General features: G+C 35.7%; 2 protein-coding genes across 7 annotated transcripts in view; both read right to left on the bottom strand.

The window, feature by feature from the left end:
- LOC126966952 (kinesin-like protein KIF19) overlaps positions 1-15,168 on the bottom strand; it is a 426,172-nt gene that overhangs the window by 75,459 nt on the left and 335,545 nt on the right. The window lies entirely within an intron of this gene.
- Positions 595-14,175, bottom strand: LOC126966929 (diacylglycerol kinase epsilon). 6 transcript variants are annotated; one of them, XM_050811236.1, is made up of 12 exons: positions 14,106-14,175; positions 13,244-13,409; positions 12,831-12,949; positions 11,943-12,066; positions 10,859-10,932; positions 9,697-9,831; positions 8,315-8,454; positions 6,553-6,721; positions 4,455-4,620; positions 3,780-3,832; positions 3,065-3,154; positions 595-830 (listed from the first exon to the last, which is right to left on the bottom strand). In XM_050811236.1, exons 2-12 carry the CDS (start codon positions 13,386-13,388, stop codon positions 705-707), a joined length of 1,341 nt encoding a protein of 446 aa, XP_050667193.1. In that variant the 5' UTR covers positions 13,389-13,409; positions 14,106-14,175; the 3' UTR covers positions 595-704. The 6 variants fall into 6 exon arrangements, 4 of the variants coding, with proteins under 4 accessions (XP_050667193.1, XP_050667192.1, XP_050667195.1 ...); XM_050811235.1 differs by lacking the exon at positions 14,106-14,175 and adding an exon at positions 13,490-13,986; XR_007729853.1 differs by lacking the exons at positions 6,553-6,721; positions 14,106-14,175 and adding an exon at positions 13,490-13,989 and having other exon boundaries at positions 771-830.

Genomic DNA, 15,168 nt, shown 5'->3' with positions numbered 1-15,168 from the left:
TATATGAGCTATGAACATAATTAAATGTTTAATTTAATATGGAGAGTATATATAGCGTATTTCACGCCAAATAGACAATTTTTTAATTAATACGCTTCTATCAGCTTCTGCTGTATGTCTGTTTTTAACCGACTCCATTGGACTTGATTTTGTTTAGTAGCTGTTCAAAGACAATCGTTCTTAAGGAGTAAGCTCCAGTCGTGCGTCGAAGCTGACCCACACACTTTTTTTATGACGATAAGGAACGCGACGAGCAGGACGTTCAGCTGATGGTAGTTGATACGCCCTGCCCATTACAATGATGTGCCGCTCAGAATTCTTGAAAAACCCAAAAAATTCTGAACGGCACTACAATTGCACTTGTCACCTTTAGACATAAGATGTTAAGACTCATTAGCCCAGTAATTTCAGTAGTCTTGCAGACCGAACACAAACAATGCTTGTATATTCTACTTCACGGACGAAAAAGGCGCACTTGTGGTACCCATAATCTAGCCGGCATCCTGTGCAAGGGAGCCTCCCACTGAAAACCAATGAAATAATCAAGCGCTTTCAAATAATCAACTTTAGATTAAAACAAAGAAAAAGACAAAATATACATATATCATAATTTATTTATTTTTAAGTATCTTTGGTATTATAAAATAATAGGACGTTAGCTAATAAAATTACTGATTGAGGGTAGTTGTAAATTTGAGTCACTCTCAATCGTGACGTTCGCGTGGCTTGAGCAATAGACTCTGGCCCGCGTGCTCAATGTGAATGGTGGCCGGGTCCTGCATCCACGGCTCTCCATCGACTTGCATTGCACATCTACCATCCAACTCGATCTAAAAAAAAGATTTAAATAATTTTAGGCACTTTGCTGGCAAAAAAAACAACTGACTTCTAAACAATTTGTTATTTTTAAAGTGACATCCCTCTTCTGGGATTGATTATGCAAATTAAAGTAACCAAAATTTATGAACGATGCGAGACTCGAACGCGCGAATTCTCGGGTTGCGTCCGAGCGCTCCTACCAACTGAGCCAACCGTCCAATTATGTATGGTTGGTTTGTCTTGTTCAACTCGCAGGTTGTGGCTCCATCTACAAGATCTACTTTACAGTTGATAAAAAATGCTCAACCCCAATAAATGCATAACATTAAGAAATTGACTTGAGATGTCGCGCTTACAAATCTAAACAATTTGTTTGTTTTTAAAGTGATAATCTCTCCCTCTCTTCTGGGGTTAATTATAGGGGATCGAGTACCGCATCGATCATAAATATTGGTTACAAATTTAATTTGTATAACTGACTTCTATTTGACTCGGTGTTGGCCATAGACTTAGAATATTTATTTTTAAATATAGTGTTTAGACAACCTGAAAGCCCTATAGTGCGTGACAGTGAAAGCACAGTAGACATATGTATGTATAGAAACTACCTACAAACGTTCGAAATGACACACCCACACAAACATCATCGACGAGGCCCCTAAGCGGTTTTCGCGGTCTTGCAGTAGAGAGTGTCACGTCAAGAGGAGTGTCACGTTGTTATTTGTTTCCGCGATCTTTTTAAAATGCCAGCGTATTGCGTGGTATACGGCTGTTTGAACTCGGCTCCATGAAAACCGGAGCTATCGCTTTTAAACTATAAAGTAGTATAGTATATTAAGACTGATTTCTAGCTATTGTTATGTTCCTCGTTTGTTCACAAGTGAAACAACTAATCTTTACTATGTAGCACTCAACGTCACATCAATGTTAAGTAAGGTTAATAAGGTAAGTAAGGTTAATGTTACTGTCGATGTCGTGACAGTGACAATGATAGTTAACACATACTCTGTTAAGACTAGATGTCAGTACACTACAGCTATATTATTATTATAATTAGTAGGTATTCGAATTATAAGTCTGTGAGATCGATTGTAATAAAATCGTGAACATAATTCACAATGTTATTGTTAATTTATGATGGCGGCTGCAATATTTATTATCAAGTTTTTTTATGAGGGTGGTCTAATGGTTTTCGAGGATGATTTTTTATATTTATTTATTTTGGACATAAAATAGTAACATGTGTTTTTTCATGGTTTTAGAGAATATTTTGTTATCTTTCGTAATAGCTTCGTTTTTAAGTCACATCCGCCATCTCACCACTTCCCGCACTACCGAAAACCTTGAAAATGATACCAATATTGATTTTATTGTAAAAGTCACATCCGCCATCTTGGATCTCAAAATAGATGTCATAGTCGTTATTGAAACTCCCGACAACCCTGAAAATGATATCCGTATTGATTTTATTGAAAAATTCATGTCCACCATCCTATATCTCAAAATAAATTTTAATTGTTCTTAATTGAAACTTACGAAAACGATAATTGTGTACATCCCGTCTACACATGTTCTTGGGGTGACTGCAGGGAAGAGTTTCTTAAGACTATGGTAGAAGTGAAACTTCAACGGACAAAGTTTAAAAACAAATATTTCAGCTTCCCGTCCAGTGTAAAAAAAATCCAAGAAAAACATTCAATAACGCGTTAAAAAATATTACCATTCATCATATAGATTATAGATGATATTAAATTAGACACTGTACAGTCATCATACATAGACTATAGGTACGCCCTATAAGGAACTTAACTTAACCCCATAATGTTCCAAAAATACAGTCGAATTGAGAACCTCCTCCTTTATTAAAGTCGATAAGAAAAATAACGTGACAACTCTATTCCTTACTGCGGTGAGATAATATAAAATTTTAAGTAAGACTCTCGCTAAAATTGGACGTGATTTTCATAACAGTATTTATACAATACGGTTCAGCCACGCAAATTCAATATAATATTCTGAATCAACGCCCTTACGAAGAGAATCTGTAAACGCAGTAGCAAAGCAATAATTGCAAAATTTTCTAAAGCACTCAAAGATTCTGATATCTATGCGAGTGCTTTAGAAATTTTGCTAGAGAAAGTACCTAATTTCAAGCAAAATAAATTTAAGATGAATAATCCATTAGTAATGACTGAAGACCAAATTATATAGTTTACGAAACTTAAATTATTTAAAATGACTTCACCTTTAGCGTAGATGCTTGCGTAAAACGGTACGGCTCGGCGAGTCCACACTGGAGCCTTGCAATATGGAAAGACGACGATATCCCCACTACCTGCGATCATACAGTTATCAGTTATTACTCAAGGTGACGAGCGCAGTTGTAGTGCCGCTCTGAATTTTTGGGTTTTTCAAGAATCCTAACCAGCACTGCATTGTAATGGGCAGGACGTATCATTTACCATCAGCTGAACGTCCTGCTCGTCTCGCCCCTTATTATCCGCAAAAAAAATAATTTCAAAAATGTTAAACTTTAATTGAGTGGAGCTATTTCGTGATCAAATATATCACAAATCTGTTATTTGGATGCTATCCCGGCGGAGGGCATGTCATACTCGCTTCAATGGTCCTGTGCTCGTGTCGTTGCCTCCATTAAAATATGTGCGAGGGAAGCGATCGGTCCTTCATGCTCGTAAACTCGTAAGCCCAATAAGAATAGAACTTATCATCCCACCTAGTAATATCAAACTATATAAGTTATTCTTTCAAAGTACTATTTTTATATTTTTTCAAAGTGCTACTTACAAAATAAACTCGATAACTAGAATCAATATCAAGAAAACTATACTTGCAAATTTGTATCAGTATCAATTTAATTAATAATATGGTTGTATTATTTCGTTTCAGTATTGAACCAGTTTCGGGAGTATAATAGGTATATTTTAAAATAATAAACCAACCTCTAGTTTTCCGTCACAAATACTCTGAGCGGGTACTTCTTCACTGCCCATACCTGGAAATGAGCATTATTTTTATAGTATCAACATGTAACAATTGTCCACTAATGACCTGTCCTTGCCAATAACACTGCTAGCGCTAAAGTTGCCCGATGGCTGAAGCGACACTGTGCCTAAGATCTATAGAGCGTACTTAGACTTTGCTTAGACTTTACTTACGTTAAACTTAGCTGAGTGTAAGCTTAGCATAATCTTTGATTTCGTTTTTATAGTCATTTGACATGAAATTATACTAAGCTTAAGATAAGACAGCCCAATGCGAAAGTACAACGTTGACTTCAGTTGCAGAACGTATAAAGGAACACATCAGCGTATCCGACCAAGTCAGTAAAACATTTTGTCTTTAACCACAATATTTTCCGAATACCGAGTGATGTGTCTCCAAATCCACTAGTGGGACACCCTGGGTCACTGATACGAGTTTCGGTTAGAAATAACTAGAGCTAAGAATCTGAAATTGCACACATTTGGTGGAGATTGTTGAAAGAAAGAGCAACTATAAGGAAGGCGTCTGTGTTATCTTTAGGACTAGCTCTCCTAGGATTAGAGAGCGCAAATTTAGCGGTCTGTACTGTGAGATGATGAGTGGAGGTACGGTTATAAATAGTAGATACTGACTCCAGAGGTCGACGCCGGCGCCCCACGAGGGTATGTTGAGCGCGACGAGAGCCTGCAGCGGCGGCAGCGCCAGCGCGGCGGGAGTCCACACGCGCACGCGCCGCTCCAGGTCGCCGCAGCGGCCCGCGTCCAACACTCGCCCCGCGCCCAGCACGGCGTATGCCATCTGACCGACACGCACGTCCATCAAATAACAGATCAACTATCCAAATGTTGTATTTTTATTGAGTGCAAATTCCGCTAAGTTTTCTCTTTGATCAATTCAACACGTGTTTCGCCCCTACATGTCAAATTTCCTGATAAGTCTCGTGTCAGAATTTGGCGAATCAACATCTCCTGAGGATGCCTCGTGTATGTGGGGGCAAAATACGTATCGAATTGATTACAGTCAAAACTTAGCGGAATTTGGACTGAGTAAAATCATAATATTTGGATAGTAATGGATTTCCGCAAAATAATGCCTAATTGAATAAATTTACTACACAAGTACTATATTCAGCTTTGAATGGCATGACATTCACTTAACGAATACTCACTGCGATTAGGCACTCGCAGCGAGAACTCACTCCATATGAGTCTATTCGAATGAATCTATTCAACGCGAGTTAAATTCGCCGTGATTGAATTCAGCATGTTCAACTTATCTAAATGTTATATCAGTTATCACCTAATTGAGGCCTGGGAGGAATCACAGAATGCACATGGTATCTTCTGTGATTTATCTAAGGCTTTTGATTGTGTTCAACATTCAACGCTAGTCAGGAAGCTATGTTACTATGGTATAAGAGGATCTGCGCTCGATCTTCTGATCACATATTTAAATAATAGGATTCAGAGGGTCGATGTGAATGGCAGGAGTTCTCCTGGGACTCCTGTCGGTATGGGGGTACCACAAGGGTCTATTCTTGGACCCTTCCTCTTCCTAATTTATACAAATGATCTACCTAACCTTGTAGAAAAAACACAAGGTAGTATTGTTTGCGGATGACACTTCGTTCATATTCAAACGGAGAGGTGGTAAAACTAGTGGAATCTGCTATATTTCTTGGCATTACTCTTGATTCCAAATTGCAATGGGGCCCCCATATTGAAAGATTGGTGAAGTTCTGCAGCTTGTGCGGTTAAAAAAATTTGACAGTTAACTGACATAGATACAGCGCGACTAGTATACTTTAGTTATTTTCATAGTATTATGTCCTATGGTAAATTGTTATGGGGCAGTGCAGCCGATATCATCTTTGTGCTGCAGAAGAGGGCTATTCGCGCTATTTATAACCTAGGTCCTAAAAATCATTGTGAGTTTTTTTTAAGAAATAAACATTTTGACTGTTGCTTCTCATTATATTCTTGATAATGTTCTATATATCATAATGTTAACATGGGGAACAAACATAAACTGGTAATGCCTACTACTCGGCTAAGTCTAGTTAGTAAGGTTTTTGTGGGGCGATGTATATGCTTTTACAACAAAATCCCATAAAATGTTCAAAACAAAAGTATGACGATATTCAAAAGAATTGTTAAATAACGTTTGGGTGGTAAAGGTTACTATAACATACATGACTTTCTTAATGATTCCACAGATTGGGAATGAAGCAAACGCCCTCATGCTATTAAATTTTAAGTTTAATTGTACAATATTACTTCGTAAACATATTTTTCATGAAAAAAAAGCACGATGAGTTTGTTGCGCCCGTTCTTCTCAGGTCTGAGGCATTCTTTTTGGAATGGGTGGTAGTTTTTGACTTTCAATAAGTGATATCACGTCCTATTTTGAATAAAAATATTTGAATTTGAATGCAACTCTTTAGTTGCAGTTTTGTGTTTAGTTAGTTATCGAGACTTTCTCGTTCCAAAATTCGACAAGTCGATACTCTAAATACCTATCTCATGAAGAGACAAAACACGTGCCGAATTGGAATGAGTTCAAGTAGTTTTACGTTTCCGATTAACCTGGTCGTTCGATCGGGAGAATTAACAGTTAAGATAACTCATAACATTTAGATAATTATGGATTGCCGCAAAATAATGCCACGGTCGAAAAACTTTTTCACGTTCTACTAGACTCTCTCATAATTCCCGCCAGCTCAAGACTCACGTAGTTGAGCGTTCGGCTCGCGAACTTGTAGAGGAACTGCGAGCGCGCGTAGTGGAAGTCGAGCGCGACCTGGGCGTCCACGCCAACGCTAGCGTAGTTGTACGCGAACAGTACGCGCTCGCGTCGCAGGCGCCCGAGACGCCGCTTCGGGACTATGCTCACCTTCCATCTACGAAATAATCAGACTTTAATATTTACCCGAAGATATGAAAGGGAATAGACCAACAATATCGCAGCCGCTTAACTTCCCCTTGAACCACGCCCATACCCCCTCGAAAATTGAATGACGCGGACTTCATCTTCTTCTTTTAGGCGTGCCTCTCCGACTAGCGAAGATTGGCAGTCAGCTTTGTAATTTTAACTTTTTGTCCTTCGCAAGGCGAAATAGTTCTGCTGCACAGCCAAGACTTTTTTCTGCGACCTCTTCTTCCGGAAACTTTTCCCATCATGATGAGTTGAAGGAGTTCGTACCTCTCGTGCCTAAGCACGTGTCCCAACTATGCTTCTTTCCTCATCTTGATGGTTTGCATGAGTTCGCGTTTTTGATTGACGCGGCGCAGAACTTCCTTCGTTCGTGACCTTGTGAGTCTTCTGAGCGGACTTCATAGTAATACGTATTTTGTATTGTAGGTCTATTCTCCTTATTTGTGTTTGTCAATCAAAAATTTCGACTGCGTTTATCTACCATAAGAATTAGCAGAAGCGAAAAATATCGTGGAAGTAAAAACCTACCTAGATGGAATTGTTTTGCATTTGTCACTGAGCTTTTCTGAAACGGCTGAACCGATATTGAATTCGTAACGTTATTACGAATTCTAGGCATTTTTCGTTGATTTACTTTTTTCCATTACATTCCCATTACTTTATAGAAATAGTTATTTAATAATTTTGTATAAGGTAAAGACGGGTGTAGCCCTGTCGGAAATAGTGTGTTAATGTCTTGCGTATCCAAGCTATAGCTTGACAAAACTCTCTCAGGCCAACCGCTTTTATGAAGCCGATTATGTGGTTTCCCAGAAAAGGTTTTGGTAAACTTTATTGGGAGTTCATGTTCTCCTAGTTGAAGTAGTGTGAAGATTTATCGCCGATAATATAAAAAATGGCGCAATTATTAAAAAACATATATTACCTACGCACTTTTACTTTAGAACAAATAACAAAAAAAACTACTTTACATATTGACGATGTACTAGTAGGTGTTCAATACAATCCCAAAAATTAATAATATTTTATAAATTGTCTGGACGGCCCAGTTGTACTACATTACCTAAGTCTGTATAGAAAACCTGAATTATACAGGTTGCCGGTAACTATATTAAGACGTAATATGTATACCATAATTAGCATTACCTATCTAAACAATATGTTATGTTTTTAAAGTGATAACCCTCACTTCTAGGATTAATACACAAATAAAATTTGAAAAACAAAATTTTATGAACGGTGCGAACGATATTAATCCTAGAAGTGAGGGTTGTCACTTTAAAAACAACATATTGTTTAGATTTACAAGAGCGACATCTCAAGTCAATTTCGTAATATGCAAATATTGGGGTTGAGCAGGTTATCAACTGTAAAGTAGATCCTGTAGATGGAGCCACAACCTGAGAGTTGAATAAATCAAACAGAATTTTATAGCGAGGCGGTACTCGAACGGCTAGCTCAGTTGGTTAGAGCACCGGCACGGAACGCCGGAGGTCGTGGGTTTCGAGTCCCGCATCGTTCATAAAATTTTGTTTTTCAAATTTTATTTGTGTATTACCTATCTATCGGTTGTTCTACGGCATCGAGCAAGGAAGCAATGGTTGCGTGTGCGTCCAACACGGAGGCGCAGCTTGCTCCCCAGCCTAATGCTCGCGACAGATCGTTACCAGTCCCCATCGGCATGATCCCAACTTTTGCCTAAAAGTTATACAAATATTTAAAATAAATATTTGGTGTTCTTTCTATATTAGGGAGAGTTCCGATGTTAATGTTTTGACCTTGCCTGCCGCCGATACATTAGCTGACACGCCTGAAACCGATGGGAGTGATCCTTCACAACACTGTTTTCAAAGTATTTTCTGGCATTTTGTAGAACGAGGCATCAGTGGTTCCAGGACAATATGATAGGGGTACCATAAAAAAGTCGCGTACATCTTCCTAAATTTCAGCAACGCTCGATCGATTGTGGAAAACAGCCATAAGGCTCATTATTAGGTTAGTTGGAAATTATAGTATATAATTATAAAACAAGCATTCTTAATTTAATTTCTAAAATTATTAAAAAAAATTATAATTACCCAAACGTTTTTTATAAATTCTTTTAAATCTTTATGACGACCCATTAATAGCCGAATAGTTACCTTGACTTAGTAGTCAGCTAGAGGTCCCGGGTTCGAATCCCGGTAGGTGCATTCATTTATATGATGAATATGGATGTTTGTTTCCGAGTCATGGATGTTTATATGTATTTATGTATGTTTAAGTAAGTATATTGTATTAAATATATCGATGTCTTGCAACCATAGTACAGACTATGCCTAGTTTGATGCAAGATAATTTGTGTAAAAGTGTGTCAATATTATTATTATTATACACATAAACACACCTATTTTTAACCTTTTTTGGGACTCTGTTTTAAAAGTATATTACTATACCTTCTCCCACCAAAGAAGTTACTAACTCGACTTAGCCGAGTAGTAGGAAAAATAGTGGAGCAAGATCCACAATTTATATTAGATGTCATAGTATTTGTTGTTGTTGAAGATGTTTATTATTAAGTTACATAAATTTTAAATATGTTCATTCTGGGGTACAAGGCTCATACATTTTTAGGGTATCATTATTTGAAAATGTGCCTATGTTACCATCGATAAAATTGATTTATGACCCTCTTTGAGGATTATTATTTTAAAATCATAAAAACAGGTTTATATTTACACCAATGACGTTTTATACATATTTACACGAAAAAGATTATAATATGACAGTTGGTGGACTCTCAGTGTCAGTTACTTAGGAAATGTATGATCAAGCAAATTTCGACCAACTCGTGTATTATGGCTGTAGGAAAGTGACATTAAGGTGGGTCACGATTCAATTTTGACCTTTACCTTAAGAATATATTATATTACTACAACAAGTCTTAAGTTATTAGATGACCTTGATATGTGACGCGGTGTGAAGAGCGTTCAACACCCAGGCTATAGTGCCGTCCCCTCCGGCCACCAGCACGCGACATCGACTCGGCAACCACTTCACCACACTTTCTGGACTAGTTCTACTCACGTCAATCACCTGATAAACGATCATGCATTAATTTAACGTGCCTGTTACTCGATCAATAATAGTTTGAAAGTCCTGCATTATCATTGATATCAATCATCCACATCACACCACCGATGTAACATCCGGTGTTCCTCAGGGATCCATTTTAGGACCTTTTCTATTCGTTCTATTTATTAATGATATTCACACATGTTTCCTAAATTCAAAATTCTAACTTTATGCAGACGACCTAAAGAAATATAAAACCATATTAAATCCTTCTGATACTATTCTCTTGAAAAAGGACTTAAATAGACTCACCGATAATTGCAACATAAATAAATTGTTTCTGAGCATTCCCAAGTGCCACTCTATAACGTTTTCTAAAAAAATAAATATTATTACCTCCCAATATTCCCTTTGCAGTTCAAACCTAGCTAAATGTGTAGTGTCCGTGATCTTGGCAAACAGCTTGACTCTAAACTACATTTAGACCATCACATCAACAATATTGTAAACAATGCATAAAAGATATTTGGATTTGTCATGCGCATATCTGATAATATTATTCAAGTCCACCTTGTGGTAGTTAATTACTGCCATTTATGCCTAATGATGTAATAGTTTGTTTATAATTAGCTGTATATGTCATTCACTTCAATTTCTAATAATGTAAATTAATTTGACCTTATTACACTACATATTAACATACAAAGCAAATAAATGTCCCAATGTGACTGAATACATAGTATTAAAGGTGACGAATATGTAAAAGAAATTGGTATAGGTAATTATGACACCCATACTGTGTTACATCTGTCATCTGAGGAAACTATCTCTCTTTTATTGTGATAGAAAGAGCATGGATGCAAACAACCAAAACATGCTCAGGAATCATACTCATCTCCAAGAAACCAGTAAGGTGCCATGAGACTTCTCTGTTGGTTGGTATTATTTTAAATTTCTTACATCACTGACCACAAGCCAACTAAAGACTCTAAAATGGAATGTACTAATCTGACATTACCGATGAAATATAAAAGAACCAATTTCATACCTGTATTGGATTAAGTAAGCCTCTAAAGATTGACAAAACCTCACCACTTTGGTTACTTCCAGAATTCTTGTTAGCTGCAAAACATAAACCAATTAATTATAACTTTACCATGATCAGGAGATCAATAAATCATTCAATTTTGATTCAATGAATAAGAATTCAAATGGAAATAAAAATAATTTCGTAAGACTGCTGTTTTAATATCAAAAATTTCTAAATGTAGAATTGCGTAATATATTACATCACAGGGGGGGGTGACAAATGTGACCAGCTGTTACAAGGACGGCGAAGAGATCAAAAAATCATAAAAATCTTAATTTGTGTGGCATAATTTTATGGAGGGCCCCTAAACTACACCAACAAAAATTAAATAACATAACATAATAAAAACTTTCAAGAACTTCAAACCAACTCATATTACAAGTAAGCTCCCTTATCACATTTCCTTTCAAATAGGCTCTTTCATTTTAATAGCCAATGGATTCAAAGGAATTTGAGCCCTATGAAACTCAGAAGAGAGGTTTAATATTGTTTGGAAAGCAGGTGGATATGTTTTTATGATGAAAATGGCCAAGCACAGCTAGACATGCAACTGATGGTAAATCATGACCATTATCATATCAGCTGGAGGATGTCAAGTGATGGACAAAGGCCTCCTCCAAAGATCTTCACAAAATTTTACCAGTTCTATTTCTGTGGTGAAGCAGTAATGTTGAAGCATGACTATGTTTCGGTCTGAAGGTTGCCATAGCTAGTGAAATTATTATTAATTAGTGTCTCAAGTTGACGAGCACAATTGTAGTGCCACTTACACCCAATTTCTGAATTGAGTATTCAAGCTGAGAACGACTTAAGTATTGTTTTGTCTCATTTAGTTGTTAAGATTTCAATGCGACAGAACAATACTAAGTAGTTCTCAGCTGGAATACTCAATTCAGAAATCGGGCATCAGAATTTTTGGGTTTCTCAAGAATTTTGAAAGGCATTGCATTGCTATGGGCAGGGCATATCAATTGCCATGAGCTGAATGTCCTGCTTGTCTTGTTCCTTACTGTCATAAAAAAAACAAATGCAAAATTCTCACCAAAAACGATTAAAGGTTCCCAGCTATCATCACTCACAGGTTCAATGCTGATTACTTTGTTCTTATCCAATTTCACATTTGGCGGAGGTATTATTATGTTCTTATATTTTTGGAAATCACAACACTGAAAGAAATATGCTTTGTTAGAAAGTCATTACTGTGTGTTGACAAATATATTAAAACATGTAGAAAGTTAAACAATATACAAATTGGCATCACAACTTTTTTACGATTTAGTTTTTGTATTTGTAGATTTAGATTTAAATTAGAGTAATTCTTCACAATAGAACCCCTAAACACCCCTAAGACAACTTCTTCAAGTAATTAATATTTTCAATTAGGTATTGTTTAGATTATCTTATAGTTTTCTTTAACAAGTCTTGGTAAGGAATCATTTAAAAGTTTCAAGAAGAACCCATCTGGAATTGTAATTTTAAATAATTAAATTCGGTTTTTGTCATTAACTGAAAATTACTTGTAAATTAGTGTATGTTTTAACACCTATTTGAATTATTTCAGTAACTATGTTGAAGTATTTTCTTGATTTTATATCTAACGGAATGATAACTATAAATTGAACAAATGTGTATAAAAAATATATGTAATATATATATATATATATTAACAACACCTTTATACACCTATACACACACTCATCTCTCCAACTACTATATAAGTAGTTACATAGACTAATAAAGGAGCTTATTATCGCAGTCAGACTATAATCATTACAATACCCGAACCTCTAACATCGCAACTGTATGCTTTGAGACTGGCCCTGTTTAGTATTAATATTCAAATGCACAGCAAATAAATATTAACAAATGCATTTTCTTACATAAGAAATTAGTTCTGGTCACACTTGATATTATGAAAACTATTACAAACCTCTACATTACTTTGTATAACAGATTCAGTACTTCTAATTGTTCTTTGGCACCAGGAACAAAAATATTTTTTATTGGCTTCCAAATCAGGTGACTGAGCATTATCCTCAAATACTCCAACTAAAATTATGTTCAAGGAAATAATTATTTATATCTATGTCACCACCCATATGGTATAGCAGATGATTCAAAAACTTTGTAGTGCAACAATATAATGCCTAAATTAATTTAAATATGGAATAGTTTCCAATAAAAATTAAAATTAAAATTTTACGGGGAAAGTTAAATTAAAATCACTTTTGAGTGAATAGGTGAATGAAAAGATATCTATTAACTATATGAAGAGTCACAGAATTGACTATAAACATAATATATCAAATAAAAATTAGGGAACCTAAAATAAATTTATCTTACCATTGGCCCAGAGGTGAGGAAAGGGTTTGTCTATATTCCAAGTTACATATTTGCATTTCAATTTCCTGTCCAAGGTACGCTGACAGTTTTTACAAGAGCTGACACCACAAGAATCACAGAAAAGGCCTTCATCATGTTCTAACATAAGCTTTCCACAAGATGTGCACTGTATACATATAATTCAATTAAGGAAATTAAATAAATTATGTATACATTTTCTAATATAAAACTTTTCACATCACTTACATGATTATTATATGGAATGGACTTGTTACATAAAATACTCCTCCAAGAATGTCGACATAATTTAAACTTTATTTGAAATAAACTATCATATCGTAGGAGGGAATGTAGAGTTCGATACATTAAATAGCCGATAAATAGGCTACCAATTAGAAAGTAATGGTTAAAAATAACATCTGGAAAATTTTGAAAAGTCTTCATTGTAATGAAGTTCTACCAAATATTCGAACTCATAATATAAATCGACCAGCTTTGAGTAAAGCTTCGCATAAAGCTGGCGCAGGTTGTGTATATCTACATAGTTTACAGTTATTTAATATTTAATAAGATAATTTGTAAACATTTTAGAATTTCGAGAAAATTATTTAATAATAACGCACATAGTAATAATTTTATTCCCAATGTTTTTAATTTGTAAATGTTCTTCGTTTTTCTAATGCGCTTTTATTTTAAAAGTTAATATTTACATTTTGATTTTAAATGTTTATGTTGACTGCCAAGTGCCAATGCCAAATGCCAATGTCTGCAATGACTGCTGACGGAGGACAATGGATGATGAAATGTAGATATTTGTTCAATTGTTCTTTAGTGAAGTCTTCCTTGTATAATTTTATACAACCTGAAATCCCCAGCCGCACCTCCATAAAAGCCACCTCTTCCTAGTTTTCAGTTATCACTCACTTTACTCCTGTAGCTGTACCTACAACAACGAAGCATTATAGATCGTAGAAATAGTAATCGTGCATAATAACTGTAATAAGCGTATGCCGAAAGATTCGTTCTGACAAGCACATTTTATTTTATGTAACGTAATATTAGCTGTGATAAGAACATTTTATTTTATATAACGTAATATTAGCTCTGATAAGAACCATTTCATAATGCTGTACATCAACTCATAGAATCATACAGATCACCAGTAATAATCTCATCAATGTACGTGCATCGTCACGTTCTCTCGACGATCGCAGATATACTCACGTGATCAGTCATATGCTCCGCGTTACACAACCCCACAGCAAGGCCGAGCGGACTCGACTGACGAGTGAAGCGTCGGGACTCGGGGGTCGATCACTATTCATGCAATTTTAATCAATGAGCAATAGCGTAGGTGCGGAATGCTCATTGACATCGTATGATCGAGCTTCGACGCGAGTTTACACAAACTGCGATAGCATTAGTTTCAGAGATATATAGAACACATAATATTTTTCTCAATTCTTATTGAATAAACCTTTTTCCTATTGGTTAAAATGTAAGCTTTAGTATTGGTGTGTATTTTCTGAACTTGTAAATATATTTTTAAGTAACGATTGTAATTGGGTAACTAGTTTTAAGGATTTTGTATATATATCGTGTAACCTTTTAATAAATGATATCTTCCACATATTCCTCACAGTCAAGCAGTTGTTTTATTCAAACGCTCAGTCTCTAAACTACTTTTGTAAACATTTTATGTAAATACTATCTGACCCAGCAAACGATGTATTGCCGATATTAATCGCGATACAAAAGTAACTATTGATCGTAGATGGGTGAACATTTGAAGTTGTATGTATTTTTAAATGTTGACTCATAATCAAACAAATTTAAAAAAAAAAAATAAAAAAAATCGTGTGGACCACCCTTAACATTTAAGGGGATGAAAAATAGATGTTGTCCTATTCTCAGACCTACCCAAC

This window comes from Leptidea sinapis, chromosome 11 (assembly GCF_905404315.1).
Source record: "Leptidea sinapis chromosome 11, ilLepSina1.1, whole genome shotgun sequence".
NCBI classification, from domain to species: domain Eukaryota; kingdom Metazoa; phylum Arthropoda; class Insecta; order Lepidoptera; family Pieridae; genus Leptidea; species Leptidea sinapis.
The sequence above is the reverse complement of the archived record's forward strand: the minus strand, read 5'-3'. Positions and strand labels throughout refer to the sequence as shown.